At 49.2% G+C, this 21625-nt stretch overlaps 1 protein-coding gene across 1 annotated transcript in view; it reads right to left on the bottom strand.

Annotated features, from left to right (window-relative positions):
* PHGDH (phosphoglycerate dehydrogenase) overlaps positions 1–19170 on the bottom strand; it is a 31525-nt gene extending 12355 nt beyond the window's left edge. Inside the window, exons 1-5 of the mRNA XM_036864571.1 lie at positions 18889–19170; positions 12791–12942; positions 9922–9987; positions 7073–7127; positions 6886–6984 (exon numbers count right to left, since the gene is read on the bottom strand). Of these exons, the coding sequence (XP_036720466.1) occupies positions 6886–6984; positions 7073–7127; positions 9922–9987; positions 12791–12942; positions 18889–19026 (510 nt within the window). The 5' untranslated portion in view covers positions 19027–19170. The remainder of the gene's footprint in view (positions 1–6885; positions 6985–7072; positions 7128–9921; positions 9988–12790; positions 12943–18888) is intronic.
* Positions 19171–21625: the final 2455 nt, after the last annotated feature.

Here is a 21625-nt window from a genome sequence, read left to right as displayed (position 1 = left end):
TGTGGAGCGGGAAGAGGACAGGGACACCAACGGAGGTCACACAGCCAAGCCCGATGGAGGGGGTTCACACAACTCTATTGGCTCTGGGCTCCTAGGAGCCAAGAAGCAGCATGGGGCTGCCGGGAGGAAGGGTCCTGCAGGCCAAGCCTGGCCCAGTGCCCCCGCTGCAGCTGCCTGGGGCTAAAGGGAAGTGGACGGGGTGGGGTGGGGGGAAGAGGAGGGATAAGCATCTGCCACAGCGGTCAGCAGGCCCCGACTCAGCTTTCTTTCACAGAGAAACAGTACCTCGTTCATCTGCAGACAACTGCAGGGGAAGAATTCTACCCTGTTCTCATTTTTCGCTCAAAATACCCAGGGCGGACAGGAGCTGAACTCAACTAAGGGCTGGGCTTCTTATATCAGGGGGACCACGTTGCCAGAGATAAAAAGGGTGATATCAGGCCTGAGTCGGGTCCTAATGTATCCTGGATAGGTCAGATGTCCTCATGTGCAGAAGTCAGGGCACTCGCGGTTACACACATCTATGATGCACTCGCGGTTACACACATCTATGATTCCTAGAGACGAGCCTTGGGGAGCTGCATAAAGGGATGCCCCACCTCACCCCACGCCAGGACTCCTGATGTTGGGGCAGCAGAGGAACCCTAGATTTTCAAGCGGTGCTCCAGGGCGACCTCCTAGCTGCCGTCCTAGAAGGCAGCCTTGGGAGGCTGAGCACGCTGCTCCCGGTACCCTGGCTAACCGTGGATGGAGGAGAGCCAGGAGGCCTGCAAGGTAAAGGGGCTCCAACAGAGGAGCCTAACGGTCTCGCCCTCTCTCTACCCCAGAGCCAATCTTCGGGCTTAGCATTGGTGCTCTCCCCCAACACGATGAAACCTTACACAGAAACTCAGTATAAAACCAGATCAGGGGCTTCCTTGGTGGCGCAGTGGTTGAGAATCTGCCTGCCAACGCAGGGGACACGGGTTCTAGCCCTGGTCTGGGAGGATCCCACATGCCGCGGAGCAACTAGGCCCGTGAGCCACAATTACTGAGCCTGCGCGTCAGGAGCCTGTGCCCCGCAACGGGAGGGGCCGCGATAGTGAGAGGCCCGCGCACCGCGATGAAGAGTGGCCCCCGCTTGCCACAACTAGAGAAAGCCCTCGCACAGAAACGAAGACCCAACACAGCCAAAAATAAATAAATAAATAAATAAATAAAACCAGATCAATTCAAAGGTGCAGAGGTGAAGGCCCAGAGCCCCATCACCTGCTCTCTTTCTGGGCCCATACCCCAGGTCCTTATTCTATATCTGAAAGTATTTGAAAACCACTGCTCTAGGGCAGTCGGAATTCCAGGTACCAGACTGAGATGGCAGCTGCCTGTCCGGCGAATGGCTGAGCACAGGGACACGGGGCAGGGGCTGATTAACGAGCAGGGATCAGGGATAAAGACGGCGGTGGTGGAGTGCGGCAAAGAGCCCCAGATTGGAACTCAGGAGGCCCAGAGTCTGAGCTGGACTCCACCCCTTATTCGTCCTATTATCTTGAGCGTATCACATAACCTCCCTGGGCCTCAGTTTCCTTATCTGTAAAACTGGGGTAATAATAGTGACCCCAGAGGGTCATTGTAAGCACAGTATCTAACACAGCAGATCTCAGTAAATATTAGCAGGACCTGAAAGAATCGGTGACAACTGGTGGCTCGGGTTCAACGTCCATCCCTCTGGGCTAAGGTCAGACTCATCACAACACTGGCCAAAAAGAAACTGTTAAGAGATGCTGGTCTGCTCCTCACAGAAAACCCTGAAAAGAAAGTGCAAGGCTCAGCCCCTGGCTGGCTGGGGCCTGTTGACCCATTCTAGGGGACAGGCCAGCTTGAGTGAGTTGAGCCTCCAGAGTTATAACCTGTTATCCAGCAACACTATTGAGAAAAAGTTTCAAGTAGAAAGAACATTACAGAGTGCAAGACCCAAATGATTCAGAACACCAGCAGGCTGCAGGCTGCCAGAATTATACTGAAACCCACATCTGCACCTGTGGCTCAAAGCAAAGTCAGCAGCTGCTCTAAGGTGGAAACCAAGGCTCCTTCTAGGCCTGTGCTGGCATAAGTGGGCTCTTCCCCCACCGATCTCCGCCTGGCTAAGCTCCCCCTTCCTTAAGTGACCAGACAGTCACAAAGAAAGGAAGGGAAAGGGGTGGTCCACCCCCAGTATCTGAGCCCAAGAAGGTCTCTCCTTACAGCTCCTGTGATATGAAGGGGAGCCCTTTTTTTTCTTTAACTATTTAATAGCTTTTATTCTACACATTTATAAAAGTAACAGTTTTACCAGGGAAATAGTTTTCACCCAACCACCATATATCTGAAAGTATTATGTTGAAGTATAAACTCAAAATGATGCCAAGTGGAATCAGTAATACTGGGGCTCATAATGTAGGAGCTGAGACTTCCCAGGTCTGGAGGAGTTCCATGACCCTAGAAGAGCAGGTACTGCTGTCACTTGGAGCAAGAATGGTAGACAGAGGTCCTGCATCAGCTACACTTTTTTAGTATTGGTGAAAATGAAAACCGTCCATCTGTTTTGATGCCTGTTCAGTCACACAAGAGAAAGCCATGAATGGTGCCCCGCTTTCACAGTCCGGTTTGCTTAGGGAGGACATTTTCCCTGGGCATGTTGGAAAAACGGGGAAAACCATGATTTCATCTGTTACACTTTTTTTTGCACACACTTTTCACCAAAACATTTTCCTTGTAACAAAATGAAACTATCCGAAGAGTAGTTTCGGATAGTTTAAATCCTGATACCTTAGAGAGGGTCAGATAATAGTTGTCCATTAGCAGTTTAATTAGTGATGAACAGCTTGATGACAGATCAGGAACAGGATCTGTTCCCAGGTGCCAGGAGAGAAGAGGATGATAAAGATAACCTTTACAAGCTTTGCTGTTTCGCCCGAGCCAGCCCAGCCGGAACTGCTCAAAGTGTCCCCTACGACTACTGGTCCACTCTATGTCTTTAATTAGGTTGTTCTCCCAAGTTACTGTAACAAACCCAGTCCTTAATAATTTGACACCATTGCCTAGGACCACACAGTAAACTCACTGCCAGGACCATTTCACAGTTTAAAGAAAGTGGTAGCCCATTGGGATGACGGATGTTCACAGACGTCAGGGCTCACAGGGCATCTGCGTCTATGTTCACACCCCCTCTTCACATGCTGGCCAAGTGGTTATCCGGTCTTGCAGGTATATCTGCAGAGATGCGGGACTCACTCCCTCCTGAGACCATTCATTCCATTGGGGGCCAGCTCTGTAGCTCTGCCCCTCTAGCTTACACCTAGTGGTCCTCCCTGGATCTACTTCTTAGAGAGAATGACTCTTCTATAGGACTTCTATTTAGCTATTTGAAGGCCTCCACTATGACTCCCAAGTCTTGATGGGCTCAGTGACCCCAGTGCCTTCAGCCCATTCTTAGGAAACACAGACATGAGGTCCCTCACCATCACCCTCTGTCTCCAAAGCTTTCACAGTCTCCCAGAACTTGGGGTCTTTGACTGCTCAAATACTCACACAGGGGCTGATCAGTACAGAGCATGAAGAATGTCACCTCCCTTGCTCTGAATGTCATACTTCTTTTAATGCTGCCAAAAGTCACATAAACTTTTCTATCAATCACAGCACTCACTGTTAACCACACTGCACTGTTGTCAGAGGCCTCCTCCCCTGGAAAAAGCCTTTTATACTCACCTCTACACCCAAGTCTAGTTGCTCTGGAGGCTCATATGTAGGGCACTGATGTATCCCAAACAAAGTTTCTATTACAGTGCCCAACTATCCTAGACTTCGAATGTCTTTTAGGACCTGATTCTGCACTTTTAATTATTTACTACTTTTCTCCCTGCTTCCTGTCATCCACAAATGACACATCATCCAGGCTGTTGATGAGAATGGTGGACAAGGCAGAGCCCTGCACCATCCTGTACAGTCTCCCTACAGACTGAGTCGGATCCATCTTTCAACCAGTTACTAAACCCTTAGCACCATGCTCACGGTCTCCATCTTAACCGCAAGGGTATCATGAAAGACCTCACCAACGCTTGCTAAAGTCCACATCTGCAAACAATCTAAATGTCCATCACTGAGGGAATAGCCAGATAAAAGCAATTTATCCCTACAAAGGAATTCCATGCAACGGTTTTAAAATATGGTAAATCTATTTATTCCAAGACATACGTTTTTATCTTAACAACATGCACAATATTCCATTCTCTCTAGAAATAGAATTCCTCTATAGGCATAGAACTGTATGCATTCCATATAAATGCATAGAAAAAATCTGAGATGACACAGATCAAACTGACGTTACCTGTGAGGAAACTCTGATTGGTATGGTCATCTAGGAGACCTTTATCTATATTTCAGTTTTTATGAGAATGCACTGACTTATTACATGATTACAATATAATTTTAAATAGTCAAGATACATGACATCTAGGGAGTCCCATGATATTACCAGTTTAATACTGATTTCCAAAGAGAGACCAAGACTAGTTTGAAACAACTTGTGTTTCATAAACGCTAATCAGACAGCATCCTGTTTGGATGCTGATAAATCATCTCTTTTACAATTTGTTCAAGAATCTTCCTTCCTTGCCCTTTAGAAAATCTTGCTCTCCACAACTGCTTGAACATGAACCGAGGTTCAGATGATGCAGGTCAGTGACCTGCTGCCCTGAGACGAGATTAAGAATGTGTTGGGACCTGGAAACATGTTAAGGAGCTGGATCAAAGTGAGCAGGTCCCGATGTGTTGGGACCTGGAAACATGTTAAGGAGCTGGGTCAAAGTGAGCACGAAGAGACACCACTTGGGCCAGTGGGAAAGGACCAGAGCCAGGCTGCTCTTGAGGGGCTGGGGTTGGGGGGACATCCCGAGGTGTGTTTTGGGTTTTCAAAGAGCATGTCCCAGAAGCAAGACAGTCTAGAGTAACCCTCCAGAGACATCTGGACAGAAGAAACCCCCAGCGAAGCAGCTACATGCTGCAACACAAAAAAGGCACCCAACATCCTCAAAACCATGCTGGGAATAAAACATGTGGGCATGTGGTGAGTGCTATGCCAGAGACACAGATTAACACTCGTAAGCAGGCTCTAGGCATCTCTGAGCTGGGCCCTGTCAGTCACTTCCGCTGCTGACGCTCAAGGTCCTACATCCTTCTATGCCTCTAGGAAGCAGCCCTGGCAGCGGTTAAGTAGCTGAGTGGTGCCAAAGGAACAGACAAGCTTATCTTATCCATCACTTCAATTATTCAAGACATGAGGTGGGACTTCTTGTCTGACTTCAGTCACTGCCAAAGTCTCAAGTCCTTGACAATGAGCGTTCCTGAGCTAGAAGAGCCTGGTGTGCTGTGGCACCATGCGGGAGTGCACGTGACAGAATGGCTGCTGGGGCCTGGCAACCATCCCAAAGTCACTGTATCATCAATGAAACGCTCACCTGTTTGGTTACCTGTGCCCCGAGTTTTACTTCACCCTGACCCCCGCTTTTAGGTGATCAGAATTTTTCATGAGCTGAACCTTTACCTTGATCCCTCACCAATGAGGAAAAAGGAGAAAGTGCTCCCTGTGGCTTATGGCACCTCACCACCCCGGCACAACCACCCCTGCACAAAGGACGTGGCTTTGGTTTGTTTCCATGATCAATGGAGCCTGCTGGGCCACACCCACCTCTCACAGGGAGCCAGAAAAATATCCCCGTCCTTCCCAGTGCGGCGGGGCTTAGAAACGATGTCTGGCTGACTTCAATTAATAGGGTGGGAAGTAGAGGCAGGGGAGAGAAGATGTGGATTGTGGTACAATGGGATGCCCACCTGGTTCTTATCCGTCGTCCATTTACTGCGAGCCCTTAGCAAAAACTTACAAACTCCAGAGGTCGACATAAAATTAAGGGTTAATCTATAAAGTCTCTTCTAACGCAATGAAGGTGGGAGGGACATACAGAAAGGAAGGAGCAAGGGAAAAAGGGAAAATTCCATAGCAGCTCTATGTAAATTTTTCTAGAACTGAAATGATCTGATTTTCAAAACCATTTTCCTTAATGTTTAACTAAAGCTTTCCTGGCTGCAGTTTGAACCCACAATCCCTCCCTCAACAGTCACAGGAAACATAGAGACGGCCACCAGCCGACCCAGCGGCCACATCTCTCTGGCCCACCTGGGCAGCCCTGTGGGCTTCCTCTCTTGGCTGAATGGCCTCCCGCCTCGGCAAGGTCTCCTGGATTGGCCCCGGGGACTGGGGGTGGCACTGCTACTGATGACAGCCCTCCCTCAACTAGAAGAACTACTGAGCTCCCAGCATAGTATAAGAGAGAGCCCTGGTGGGCGGCGGGGGTCAGGGATGATTTCTGAGAGATGTGTGAGGTCTCCTGGCCACCGTGGACTCCACAATCATTTCACAGCGTATAGGCAAGCACCTTTCAATCTCTTCTGGACTGTGGAGGGGAGCTAGAAGACGGATGGACAATTGCTCTGTTTTAAGGTTATAAATCTGCTCCTGGTTTCTGAATTATCACAGAAGACAGAACCAGCAAAACAAGGAGGCCCTCGCAGAAGGGGAGGAAAGGCAGGGCAGGATACAAGACCCCTCTCAGCTCCATGGGGACTCAAGGCAATTACTCACCCCAGAGCTGAAGGACCTCCACCAAGCATTCCCAGATGTTGAATTCAAGGGTCTAGATCAGCAGGCCAATGTTCCCTCCCTCCCTGGCTTTGCCACCCATTCACTCAGGGGCTCTAAAAGGGGGGGGGGTCAGGCTCTCCTAGGGCAAAGCCTTTAGCGTCTCTCAAGCAAATCTGCCTCCTCCAAAATTGCTATGGGAAGCCCCACATCAAAGTGGTCTGGTGACCTCTTACCTTCATCCCAAAGGATTGCATCCGGGTGGCCACCTCTCTCCCAATTCTGCCCAGGCCAAGAATTCCTAGGATCTTTCCATTCAGCTCTGTTCCCATGAACTGCAAACAGGCGAAGAAGTGGAAGTCAGCACCCAGAGTGGACCTCGGGCACCCAGCCAGGTGGGGTGACGCAAGGCCGGCTGCTCACCTTCTTCCGCTCCCATTTGCCATTCTTCATGGAAGCCGTCGCCTGGGGAATCTGCCTGCAAGGACAGACAAAGTCAGCGGGCCCACCCAGACCCTGCCAGCCCGGGAAGGAGGCGCAATGTGAGGGCTGCACAGCCACTACTTCTGCCGGGCATCACCCCAGGGAACCAAGCTCAAGCCGGGTCTGGGGGGCTCAGGTTCAGAAACACCGAGGACGGTCAAGGGAGGGTAGCAGGGGGAAACCCTTGGCAAGACCTGACTTGGAGCCCTGGGATTTGTCTCCAGCTAGGTGTCTGGGTGCAGGTTCTGAGTCCATCTCAGTGGCTGGAGTATCAGCCTGAGTGACTCTGGGCATGTAAAAAGCAACAGCTAATCCTCCAGGGATAATCCTCTTGATAACATCAAATGTTCCAGAAATTCAAGAATTTCCATTTTCCTATTCCATCCAGAGCCATAACCTACAACATCTTCCACTGTATCAAGGGACAGCTGAATACTCATTCTCCCTTGAGAGTTAGGCTAGACTGGGGTGGGCGGGTGGTGTAGTCCAGACACTTCCAACAACCACACAACCTCCTGTCCCACCACACACACACACACACACACACACACACACACACACACACACACACACACTCCACAGCTTATCTCCTCCTATTGGTCAACATGGAGGTCTGGGTCTCTATGTGTTTTCTGGAGAGGACAGAGGAAGTTAGGGCAATGTGAGAGGTCAGAGGGCAAGATGTGTCACGTGGGACACGGCCCTCCAGGCTTCTCCAGAAGCTAGAAAGGAAGAGACAAGAAACAATGTTTAAACATCAGCTCATTTAATGCTCACAACTGCATGGGGGTGGGGTGTGGCCACTGGGGGTTAAATACCTCACCCAGCATCACTCAACTAGAAGTAGCGGAATCGATTCAAAGCCAAGGAAGACATCCCCACCAGTTAGCCTCCTAAGTATTTAAATGCAGGCGTTCCTGCCGGCCACAAAATTCAGAGGTGTGTGCGTGTCTGCGTGTGTGAGAGAGAAGAGATTCCAAGATAACTGTTCCTGTATTTCCACTTCACTGACTTCTTATAAAAAGCATTCTTTCCTGTCTACACGTTACCAGGAGGCAGACTTCCATCTGAGGGTGAGGTTGATGGGAATCTGTTCTACGATCAGAGTCCCACGAACTCATGGGTAAACTCAGCAAAGCTTACGTAACAAGTTCATGGAAGAAGCTCCATCTCACTGCTCTGGTCCATGGGGCCTCATTTCAGGAATGTCATTTAGGACAATGACTTGCCTTGAGGAAGTGCTCCCTCCTCAGCAAAGCCAGCCAGATCAGATGCCTCTGACCGAGTGAGACAGAGCCCCCAGCTCTGGCCTCCCGACCTCTGCCCACCTGGCTGCAAGGTGCCATCTAAGAGGTGTGCGTGCAGCACCACAGAGCACAGGAAACCCTCACACCCTCCCTCTGGGTGCTCCACCCAGCTGGCCATGGTGCCTCCCCAGGTTTCAACATTTCGGGATCCTCACCAGGCCAGTCTGGGGAGGACCATGACATGGGCAAAGGACCTCCCAAGAATTATATGGAGGCCGGCCTGACTTACAAGAGAAAATAAAGCAGGCAGAACGGTGAAATCTACATGTGTTGTGTTCTCCTCTTTCTTTCTGTGTCCTTGTTCTTCTCCAGCACCTCAGGAACAGGCAAAATCTGTTCAAAGTCCCCCACCGTGAGGCCCATTCAGGCCTGCTCTCCACCCACATTGCCCAATGCTCTCAACTTTACCGTCCACACTTCCCACCCCCTCTACTGCTGCCCTGCTGGGAAAGTGGTCTGCTTAAACCAGCACACAGGGGTTATGAGAGACTGGTGATTCCTTCTCATAGGGTGCTTCTTTCTTGGTTTGGATGATGAGTGAGGTCATGATGAGTGGTTGGCAACAGGGTGCTTCCCCTAAATCATACCACTTTGCCTACTCCTTTAAGTAAAGCTGGTCTTGGAATAGGAGGAAGATTATTCCTGACTCCCAAGGGAAACACCACCTCCAGAAAAAAAGTGAGAGAATTAGAAAGCTGCACTGGGATCGCTCCCTCACCCCCCAAAAAACCAAAAAAAAAAAAAAACACCACTGAATTTAATAGCACAAGTGATACCAGGGCATCAGGCCTCAACACTTCTCCAGATGTTCTGGGAGATCCAGACAGCCAGCTCAAGGACCCCCTTCCGGGCTGGGTCCCTTCTACTGTGCAATTCTCCCTGTTCTTCCCTTTCTCCAATCTCCTCTCTTCTTCACTGATCAGTGAATATCAGTGAATACCTAAGATCTCAGGTAGAAATCTTGGGGAAGAGTTAGAACAAAGGTGAACTCCCCCAGATCCTCTCCCAGCAGGGAGGAGAACAGGTCTTGAGAAGGGAAAAGAATCATTCCTCAGCCCCAGAAGGTTTCAGGCCTGAGTAGTGACGTGAGGGGTCTTGGCTGCCTGGGTTCCTTGGTTTAAGGATCCGCGGATCTGCAAAGGGACCCAGAGCATCTTCCCGCCCTCCCACTGGCTCCTTGCCCTTCCCACTGACCCACTGCCTGTTCAACAGCAGTGTTCATACAGTCATTTTACCACCCAACACAGTAAGATTCGTGCACATCCTGTGTGTTTGCAAACAACCTGAGAAGCCACCTGACCTTGGTGTGCCAGAACCAGTGGAATGAATGTTCAGTTGAGGACTGACGGCCTTGAAGGTTCTTAGCAGCCTGCATGTCACCAAGCTGAAGTGTTTCTAAGTTTCTCGGGGTCAGTTTGCTTAGGGAGTCATAATAATTGACAGACCACAGAGAGTGACTTTGCTCAGAAGTCAGGGACTTACCTGGCCAGGCACATGATCATCCCACAGGTGAGCTCCGCAGCGCTGAGGCTGTTCCCACTGGGGGTGCTAAAGATGGAAGAAGATGGGGGACATCGGTCAGCCAGACCCAGGATTCCCACTCCTGTCCCAGTGGAAAGACTCTAGTACACGCTGTGCTCTCTCTCCTGCTCCATAAGCTTACCCGTTCTTTCTGTTTGTTTTGTTTAGTTTTATGGGTTTTTTTTTTTTTTTTTACTTTTTAAAAAATTGAAGTATAGTTGATGTATAATATTATATAAGTTACAGGTGTACAATATAGTGATTCACAATTTTTAAAGGTTACACTCCATTTACAGTTATCATAAAATATTGGCCATATTCCCTGCGTTGTACAGTATATCCTTACAGCTTATTTTATACCTAATAGTTTGTACCTCTTAACCCCCTACCCCTACGTTGCCCCTCCCCCCTTCCCTCTCCCCACTGGTAGCCACTAGATTGTTCTCTATATCTGTGAATCTGTTTCTTTTTTGTTATATTCACTAGTTTGCTGTATTTTTTAGATTCCGTATGTAAGTGATAACATACAGTATTTGTCTCTCTATGTCTGACTTATTTCACTTAGCATAATGCCTTCCAAAACCATCCATGTGGCTACAAAAGGCAAAATTTCATTCTTTTCATGGCTGAGTAGTATTCCATTATATATATATATATAACATCTTCTTTATCCATTCATCTGTCGATGGATACTCAGGTTGCTTCCATATCTTGGCAATTGTACATAATGCTGCTATGAACGTTGGCGTGCACCTATCTTTAAGAATTAGCATTTTTGGTTTTTTTGGATATATACCCAGGAGTGAAATTGCTGGGTCATGTGGTAGTTCTTTTTTTAGTTTTTTGAGGAACCTCCAACTGTTCTCCACAGTGGCTGCACCAATTCACATTCCCACCAACAGTGTACGAGCGTTCCCTTTTCTCCACATTCTCGCCAACGTTTTGAACTTACGTGTTCTTAGTGAAAATCCCTAACATCACGCCACTGCCCTGGGTTCTGTGATGTACTCCTGCCCTAACCCCAGGGCTGGAAGAAAACCCCTTTGCCCTGGCTTTATGTTTTCCTGCGGAGGGATCTCCATTCGAGAAACACACTCATTTCTCTACCCAAACTCACTTCTCCAGGGGCAGAGAAGTATCTCAATAGATTGGGAGAGAGACGTGTGGCTCAGCCCTTCTCTCTCTCCTCTTACTTTAGGATCTACCTGCCTACAGAAAGCACAAATTCCTGCTGTTCCATGCCATTAATCTTTTTTTAAAAAAATTTTTATTGGAGTATAGTTGATTTTACACTGTTGTGTTAGTTTCATGCCATCAGTCTTATCGAGGCTGTACCCGTGACAGATACAGAGGTCAGCCCCTTGCCCACAGACCTTTATCAATTTGCCCAACCTGCCTTATTTTTAGTAACAAAGCTAATATTTTTATCTCCTCCTGTTTGACTTTTCCTTCTATTTCTCAACAAGTTTTGCACTGAGAAATCATCCCCACAAGTTAAATCATAGGGTAATGTTGACCCTGTCCATCTTACAGAAAGGAAAATAGAGATAATACCCATGAAACTATTTTTCTTTTCTCAAAGGCTTTTTCTTGTTGCTCTTGGAATAATTTATTAACACACGTGTTCCCCCTCCTTTCCCTCTACTGGGTCTTTTCTTCTCTGGAAATGAAGGTTATAAGGTGAAAAAAGGTCAAGAGATCCTATTTTTAAAAAGTTAAAAATCAAGATAAAAGGATTCTCAGACATGTATACACTGATGTGTATAAAATTGATGACTAATAAGAACCTGCTGTATAAAAAACAATAATAATAAAAAATAAAAAAATAAAGTAGACCAAAAAAACAGTTTCTTTCCCTTGAAAATCCAGAACTTTTCAAAAGGAAATAGATAAAAATAAATTTAAAAAAGATTCTCAGAGTCTGTCTTTCCATAAGAACACCTGGCTTCCTGTCTCGCCCAGCGAATGATCAGGTTACGTGGGATACAGGAAGAGGTGTGGGGACCAAGGGGCTGGTGCCTCTGGGTCCAGGGCAAGATTGGAGGATGGGTTACTGGTTAACATTTCTTCTGTTGGATATTGACCTCAGGCAGACGATTGGGTTGGTTAACCCCGACCCTATGGAGGCACGTGGAGGGAAGGGAGGGGAAAGTCTTGAGGACAGTGAGGCTCCCGAGGGAAGAGGAAAGGCTCGAGGACAGAGAAGTGGAAGGGGTTAACCTTGCCACACCACCTACATGCCAGACGGGAGCCAGAAATGAGTGTTGCCTAGCGCTGGCATGCTGCCATGACCTTTGCCCTGGGTTTCTGCAAAAACAGCTCTAAAGGGGACCCCTTCCCTCTTGGCCCCGGAGTAAAGAGAAACTGGGTTCCCGGCCCCCAAAGGGTGCAGGGAAGTGAGGAAGAGAGAGAATGGGAGAGTCCGTCTACTAGCAAAGGTTATGCAGCTGCACAAGGGAGACCACAGTCAAGCAGAGCCAACAGACCCTGGCTCCAGATGAAACAGCCGAGGGGGAAGGGCAGGGCTGAAGCAGGGACTGAGACAAATCCACCAGCATTCTTCTGATTCCCCAACCAGGCTGCAGGCGTGCAAGCATCTAGGGGGCAGGTTTGTGAAGCATTTTGAGATTACAAAGAGAGCCTCTGTGTCAAAAACCCCGGGAACCGCTAAGCTGTGAGCGCTGACCCCCTGTCTGGACTTGGCCCGGAGCAAGCGGCCTCCTGGAAGCCCTTCTAACTCTGACTCAGCTTTCTCTACAGGTGTTTCCTCCCTCCTCACGGTCAGTCGCCACACACAACCCCCCCCCCCCCCACCACTTCCACGACTTACTTCATGACCAGGATGCCCTTCCTTGTTGCGGCCTCTAGATCCACATTGTCCACGCCCGTGCCAGCCCGGCCCACCACCTGCAGCTTCTTGGTCGCGTTGATGACATCAGAGGTCACCTTGGTGCCCGAGCGGACAATAAGGCCTTCGCAGTCCTGAGGCAGAAGAAGAAACACCTGGATCCACAGAGTTGGTCGTTGAGACCTCGTAAAGCCCTTCTGTCCAAAGTGGGAGTTCCTGCAGGCTGGCTGACTTTGGATACATTCAAGGAAAGGAAGGCATGTTTATGCACACACATCTGAAAGCCTCCGCCATCACTCAGGCTTGGGTTCACATCCACGCTCCAGCCCTGACAAGCTATGACTCTGAGCTTCAGCCTCCTTAAGTGTGTGAGGAAGAAATGAGACAGGAAGGTACGACGCCTGGCATGATATCTGGCCCCGCTCAATGGTCGTCACTTCCTCCACCGGACACGGAGCTACTGATGGGAAGAGGTGGGATTGGATTCTACTTTGTAAGCCCCTATGCCTGGTACACAGAAGGCACTCAATAGATGAATAAATGAAGTGAATAAAAGACAAATTGTTAAAAGAAAAACATTTCTTAAAATCGAAACCAAAGGGGAAGGGGAGAAAATAATTAAACTTGTCCATAGTTACTTGGAAAACCAGGCAATATTAGACTAAGACTACACCTATGTGAAAAATCAGACTTTCTGGATTCATCATAGCCATTTTACTGGGGCTAAGCCAGACCCCAGGACAATCTTCCTTAGGCTCATCCAGAATCCAGTGGTATCTTCTGCAGAATAAGGATACTGTTGCCAAACACCCAATGAGAATCCCCAGGAAATGGAGCAGGTGAGCAAATACACACCCTGTCCCAAGCTGGCTGTCCCAGGTTGGTGAGCAAGCAGCAAGGGTCACTGCACAAGCAGCAAGCTGGGAACCAGGAGGCTGGGGTTCTAGGCCTAGGGCTGGCAATGACAAGTTGGGTCACTGTACCAAGTCATGTCACCCCGAACCCTGGTCTCCTTCTGTAACATAAGAGCATTGGAACAGATGGCCCCTGGGGTCCCTCCCACATCCGATCTGACACCTGTAAGCCACACTGCATTTCCCCAGTGGAGCACCCAGCTGGATCCCACGAGAACCTTCTCTCTTCCCTCCCCACCACACGGATTCTGGAGACAGAGAAAGGTCATGGGCCTCTGGCTCCTAGGGCAAGGACCCACACTGTGTTTACTGTGTGCAAGCCCAGAGCCTTGGGACCCGTTTGGACAAGTTACATGCAGAGAGAGCACAGAGTTCTTTTCTCTCCATAGAGGGAAGAAGAGGAATGACGCTTACGTTGCAGCCTATTTAGATCTGGAGGGTTTCTCAACACTGGGATGATTGTTCAAGAGAGGCTGCAGAATTACTTCTCTGGAGGCGTGAATGCTTCATGCATCCTCACTGGCTGGGGGCTGTGCCAGACCGCAGACAGCTGGATGGAGGAAACTTCACGGGCACTCCAAGCCTTTTGTGTCTGTGGTTCTGAATAGAATGCTCCTTGAATGCTCGCTCCAAAGCTGCCAGCCCTCCCGCAAACCTTGGGAATCTGCTTCCCACAGGACAGACCCGCTGTAGAAGAGGATGCAGGGTCCCCAGGAGTCCACCCCATTCCTGCAGACCCTGAGGACAAGCCCAGAAACAGCATGGCGTTTTTCTTTAACAAGCACAACCTCTCTCTGTGGAAGGATCTCCCTTACAGAGACTTATCCTGCAGTCTCTCTCTACTTTTCCCTCAAGGGTGTGTCCCAGCTTTCTCTGAAGCCAAGAAGTCTGAAGAGCCTCCAGTCAGACCAGCACAGATGTACATGCCGAGCTCATCCCAAGTGGGAATCTGCCTTTGCAGACTCCCATTCAGCAGACGCTGGTCCCACACGATCCGGGCATTCCTGTGGCCAGAGTTCACGGGCTTTCAAGACCCTTTACACCCTCAACTACCCCTGTTCCTGTTCATTCAAACACATCATCAATTAATTCATTCAAGGGAATTCCCTGGTGGTCCAGTGGTTAGGACTCTGCACTTCCACTGCTGAGAGCGTGGGTTCAATCCCCGGTCAGGGAACTAAGATTCCTTGAGCCACACGGTATGGCAAAAAAAAAAAACAAACAAAACAAAAACAGAATTCATTCAATCAGCATGCATTTACTGAGAGCCTGTGTGCCAACGTACCTCCTGCTGACCCCTCAAAACCCCTGCACTCCATGCCCCATCCCCTTCTCAGGCCCCAGGTCATCCCTCTGAGACTTGGCTCCCTGCAGTCCACGCCTCTCCTCTCCTCTGCTTATGCAAACTGCAGTCCTTTGCAAATCCGCCCACATCTTCCCTGCAGTTTGCAGTGATTATAACTTTCTTCTGCAGCACCCCAAGGTCCTCTCTGGCACTCCCGCAGTGGGAATCTCAACACCGCACCCACTCTGCTATCTACTGTTCTCTGCTTTGTACATGCTCTATCTGTATAAGAATGCAGGCTGGAACAGGCATTTGCTACACTTGGGTTTCCTCCCCACTCCCAGTCCCCCAGCTGCTTCAGAGCTGGAAAACAACAGGCCACCGTTCTGCTGGATTTACGGCTGTTCCGGACAAACTATGCAAACTCAGCAGTGGAAACCCATTCACATTCCTCAAGTTCACACATGCTTCCTTTCCCAAGAACAGGCTTGGCCTTGGGGATGATTCTAGCATTGCTCCTGCTTCTGACTTACATCATAGGAGAAGTCAGAGAAACTCTCCAGATCATGTTCCCCAGCTATAAAGAATGCAGGTAGGCGGTGTTTGGCACAATATGTGTAATCCTGATTAAGTAGATGGTTATTTAACTTTTGCAAACCAAATCCTAGTGTAAAGGCTAGAAATGTGCATTTTAAAAGAGACTTTCAAAACATGGACTCTTGCATCGAACTTTATTCCCTTCTTTTCCTTTCTTCAAATTCTGAAATAAAGATATAAATGTGCTTCAGTAAATTAAATGCATTACCAGCATGCATTTAGAGGATTCTGACCAGCATTGCTAGTTAATGAAACAGAAGAAAATGTCAGAACGCAACACATATAGTAACGGTATTCTTTCATGAAACTTTAGTGTTTGTGTGTACACATATGTGTGTGTATAGTGAGTTACAATGTAAAATGAATTTCTTATTGTGGGCCATGGTCAAAGTTTAAAAGCCACTGATACATGCTAAGATTTAAACGTTCCTGCATATTAGGCTTATTTAAGATGTGACATCTGCTGATAGAAGAGGGGTACACAGCCTAAGTAAGAGTTTTGTTGAGTTCCAAACAAGATGCTTTATTATTCCAAGCCAGTGTTTTCCAAACTTTTGACTAAGACCCACAGTGAGAAACACATGTTTAAGTTGTGATTTTATACTCACATACCACACACACCACAAACACACACGTAATTGAAACAAATTTCGTGACACAATACTTAGCCTTAACTATCTGCATTGCTCTCTGCTATTTCTTATTTTGTTTTTTTAAATGCTAATCATGACCCATTAAATGGACTTCATTACCCACTAATGAGCTGTGACTTGCTTCAAGTCTGAAAAGCATGGTTCTGGGGGATGACTGTACTTCCTGACCACAGAGTGAGAGAAAATAAATTGTGCCTGCCCAGAATACCAAGGAGTGGGAACGGAGGCCAGGCCTGGTTCAGGCAATGGGCTCCAGTTTCTTTCAGTATTAAAAAGGTTTAAACAGGGGCGGGCAGGGCCACTAACCCAGGCACCTCTCCATGCAATAACAAGAGGCAGTGCGGATATGAGGACCCTCCAGTGGCCCAAGGAGACTAACCAGCAGTCTGAACCTAGTGTTTTTTACAAAGACAGACATGAAGACTGGGCACTCCCAAACCGCCCAACAATGTAGCCAACAAACACCCCTCCTCTCCTGCCAGGAGTTTTCAGTGCCTTTAAAACATCCTCCAAGTTCCAGCCCCAGATTCCCAGCACCCACCCGGCCGACCTCCCAACACCATGGAAACCCTCCACTAGTGATCAAGGCCTCCCATTCTAGTCAATTCCACACTTACCACTCCCTCTCATCCCACCCTACCCCCGGGGTACAGAATTTTAATTTCCATAACAAAGCTGGAAAGCCCCAAGTCCAGGCCACTCTTCCCAACCCGGTGGTCTGGTGGAGGTGAGAATCTAGAGACCACTCCACTTCCTTCTGGCCACTGCCCAGAGCCAAGGCCATTGATACCATCTGCACAAAAGAGGAGGTGACAAGTGCGAGGTGCCTGTTTCCTATCCAGTCCTAGGGTAGTGCAAGGATCACGTCCTGAGCCCTTGGCCCCCACCGAGTCCAGGCTGATCACCCACTTCTCTCCATTTGCAACACAGTGGAGCAGGCAGAGGCTAGGCTGCCGGATGGTCTCATTTAGCACTCAAGTACTGTGTCATCTGGTCACTTGTCTCACCCTGTGTTGGCCAGGCTCCTAACTAGCTGACAAGCTTCTTTAAGACAGGGACCAGGGACTTCCCTGGTGGCGCAGTGGTTAATAATCCACCTGCCAAGGCAGGGGACATGGGTTCGAGCCCTGGTCCAGGAAGACCCCACATGCCGCGGACAACTAAACCCGTGCACCACAACTGCTGAGTCTGCGTGCCACAGCTACCGAAGCCCACGATCCACAGCAAGAGAAGCCACGCAGTAAGAAGCCGGAGCACCGCAACGAAGAGCGGCTCCCTCTGGCCGCAACTAGAGGAAGCCCACACGGAGCAAGGAAGACCCAACGCAGCCAAAAAAAAAAGAGACAGGGACCAGTCAGAAACTTCTCTGCGTACAAGCCAGGGGCAGAATACAGTACCACGGGGTTGCGGGGGAAGCGGCAGGGGTTCCATGGAGAAACACAGCAGGAGATACAATGGCAGTTATGAAGACCATGCGATTGCCTCACAGCTAAAGCAACAGCAGCTACCTCTGTGGTTTGATTTAAGGGACTCTGGAGAGGGTGGATCCCGCGCTGGGACTGGTTGAAGTTGGTAGGAGGCTACACTGCGGGGTGTGGGAGTTCGGGGGCAGGGGAGAATACATCCGGACGGGTCGGGTAGAGACACCTGGGCGCTGGGCACAGTACAGAAGTAAGAAGTGCAGAAACTGGAGTGAAGAGTTCACGAAATAAATGTTATAAGGCAGGAGGAGGCCACCAAACCTCGCAGGATTTTTACAAACAAGTTAGAGAAAGATCTGAAGTAAACTGCACAAACGGTGATAACGTTCCCGAGAAAGATCTGCTAGGAAATATACATTTCCGGGGGCTTTGGGATCGGAATCTCGTCCGATCTGGCCATTCCTGACCCCGCCGAGCCCACTGGCGGAGACTAAGCCTGGACAGCGGCGGCCGAGGCGACTGCCGCGTGGCCGGCGCGGAGATCTCGGGCGCCCCCCGCCCGCCCCTCTTTCCTCCGAGCGCTCCCAGGCGGCAGAGGGGCGGTGAAAACTCTCCGCAGTCTTGCATCAGACGAAAGGCGGGTATGGCGTTTGCCGCTCCAGCCGGGCCCCCTTCCCTGCAGCTTCTCCAGCAGCCACGGAACAGGGTGGGACTCCGCCGGGGCCCCCCAGGGAAAGCAGGACTTGGCTGGGCGAGCCAGGGCTTGGCTGGGGAAGGATCGCCGGTCCCTGAGCTCCAAGCAGGGAAGCCACTTTGGCGCCCCTCCCCCGGAGCCCCCGCGCGAGGTGGGGAGAGGCGGCGCCGGGCTGCCAGGGCCACTGCGCGCCACGGCCCTGGGAAGCCGCGCTGGCATCCCGCGGGCAGCCTACAGGACCAGCTGAAGCAGCCAGCACTTTGCAATGCTGGCGGGAGGCATGCCAACGTGAAACACGCGGTTGCAAACGGAACGGAAAGTTTGCATCCTGCAGGTTGCCGCCCTTTGTTCCTCCCTCCTTCTTCTCCCTCCCCCCCTTCCCAGCCCCCAATCTCGGGAGACCCCAAGACTGACAGCAGCGATGGGGGTGAGGGTGGGGCGCGCTGGGCCGGAATTGGTCCGCCAGTGTCCGCGGAGGATGCCTCGCAGCCCTAGTCTGTCTCCCGCTCGCCTAACCTGCAGCTCGGCTATCAGCTCCTCTTTGCTCAGGTTCTGCTTCTCCACCACCTGCAGCCCTCCATCTTGCAGGATCTTCCGGCAGCAAGGGTCCAGGCTATCACTGATAAGCACTTTCCGTAGATCTGCAAAGGCCATTGCTGGAGTCGGCCTCGGAATCGGCAGCTCTCCCTGGGCAGAAACACCTAAACGGAGAAGCTGCTGTTCCGGCTGGCTGGCTCGTGTAACTGGGCAGGATTCGCGATCTCCCGCTGCCCCTTATCTCCCCCTCCTGCTCCTACCGTCTCCTTTTGATTGGACAGAAACGCTCCAACTCTCTGTGACTCCGCCCCCTCCTCGCGGTTCGGAGCTTTCAGATCCCCGCCCACCATATTATTCTCCCGAGATGAATTTCTCAATCTCAGCCAAAGCATTTCTCTACACCTGGTGAGTATATGGAAGCACAATTTACGCTGAGTAGCTGATTCATATCTGAAATAAACTGAGAAATATTCGTCCTCATCGTGAGAGAAATGTTTCATCTTCATTCTTTCCTCCTAAGGACCCATTCACTAATTCCTTAACAAGCATTTATTGAATGCACCTACTATGTGCAAGGCACGCTGCTGGATGCTGAAAAGGCTCGAACATCAAAAAGACATAGCCCCTTTCCTCTGGTGGCCTAACATCCGAGGGTACCAAAGACACAGACACGGAAAGTTAAATATTAAAAAGCAGTGGGAAACCGTTTCTGAGACCTCACAAAGCAGTGATTAATTCCAAATGAATGATGCAATGAGAATTATGAGCTTAAAAGAGAGCAAGGGCCTGGTGCATTTGGACCAGCCAGAATGTTTGTTCAAGTTCAATATTCTCCTCTTCCTCTACTTCCTCTCTGATTATAAAAAAAAAAAGAAGAAAAGGAAAATGAGATGTCAGTCTGGCCTAATTTATATGTTGACCAAGGAGGCACTTCCCAGCTCTTAACTCCTTTATGTTGAAACCCCACAACAAACATGCTCTTCCATGCCCCACCTTGTCGAATATTGGAAAATTCCATTTTGGATTATTTAAGGCCACCTAGGATCAGGGATGTTCATAGATGAATTAGAATTCAGTGTTTTAGACATATCTGGCCCAGTTAACCGCTGTGTTCTGCTGTCCTGCACCATTCACAAAACTCAAGTGCTAGATCCTTATCCTGTAGAACTATGCAATGTCAATACTCTGACGTAACGAAACTTTGGACAGGTAATTCCTAGGCACAAATCAGAAGTTAGACCAAATGCTCCCAGTGGGAAAGGAGATAATTTGGCTATCCTGTTTACTGGTTTGGATGATTTCTTGGTCCTACATTCCAGCACTCGTGAGTATTCCATTTCTCTTCCTCTCAAGAGGTGCCCAGCAGCCCTGGGGGTCCTGGGAGCAGACGGTGGACCTGGCCCCAGAGGCTAACGAAGCGACTTGGGAAGCACCCATTTTGGTTACCACTTTCACTCGCCCGCTTCCAGGACTCACCCTCTGCTTTCATTCAGTGTAGAATCTAAAGCCCGCTGTCTCTAAAGGGTAACCCCCCCCCCCATGTACTCCAAGTCAAACTTCTCAGATGGTGTTGAACTCACAACCAGAAGCCCTTCACACCTGTCACCTGGGTATTATTTTCTTTATTTATTATTTATGCCCCACCTACTTTCAAAATGACACACAAAAGATACTTCTAAGACCATTAAGAAAATAGTCAACAGATAAGAGTCCATTTCCAGGTAGAAGGGAGGGTGTGTAATAATTTCTACCCTAAGCAAGTCAGAAATGTTCCTCTTAAATTTCTATAACATTGTCCTCAAGTTATCTCACAGTGCCTTGTACAACATATATGTGAACATTTGCCCCCAGGATCAGAGACACAACTTTATATCCCTCTAATAGTGCCTCGCACAGTGCTTTCCATATTGGAGATTCAGAAGACGTTTCATTCAAAATTAATTTATCGAGCACCTACTATGTGCCAAGTACTGTGGCTTAACACTCGGGATGTGGTGATGCGCAAGTCACATCCTTTCCCCAGAAAAAAAAGAAAAACAACATTTAAAGTGTAGCATTTGAAGGATAAATACAGAGGTGCTAAAGTGCTTTGGGAGCAAGAAGGAGACCCCTCAGCACAAACTAGAGGCAGCAGGAAGGATTCTAGAAAGGTTGCCCCAGGGATACAGAGATGAGTACAACCCATTCTGCCTTCAAGCTGCTCATGGTCAGTCGCCTACTCTTGAAAGCATATAGGATGTACAGAACAAGAAACAGCCAAGTAGAGGAGAAATAACATTTACAAAAACCTGGAGACGTGAAGAATTACAAGATGTTCGTAATGGCTTCTCCAGGGCCACTAACAGTGGGAGGTGCAGGGTAGCAGATGAGACTGCAGAGGGGCCAGGAGTGAAAGGCCTTGTCCTGAGAAGAGGGTTAAACTTGACTGGAAAGGTAGTACAGAGGTGCTGAGCCAATTTTTAGAAGTGATATGATTAAATGAGCTGGCTGAGCTGAGCCTTGATACTGTTAATGCAGATAATATCCCTCCCCATCCCACCCACCCCGACCCCTCACCCCATCTCCAACTTCTATTGAAAGTTGGAGGGTCTTCTTTTATAATGGTGGGCTGAGTGGGGCAAACGTTCTCTCTCTCTCTCTCTCTGTGTTATTGCCTCCATCTGTAAAACAGGAACTTTGGCCCTCTTGGAAGTATTAGGAAAAGAGTTCCGCCTTT

Source organism: Balaenoptera musculus, chromosome 1 (genome assembly GCF_009873245.2).
Source record: "Balaenoptera musculus isolate JJ_BM4_2016_0621 chromosome 1, mBalMus1.pri.v3, whole genome shotgun sequence".
Classification (NCBI taxonomy): domain Eukaryota; kingdom Metazoa; phylum Chordata; class Mammalia; order Artiodactyla; family Balaenopteridae; genus Balaenoptera; species Balaenoptera musculus.
The sequence above is the reverse complement of the archived record's forward strand: the minus strand, read 5'-3'. Positions and strand labels throughout refer to the sequence as shown.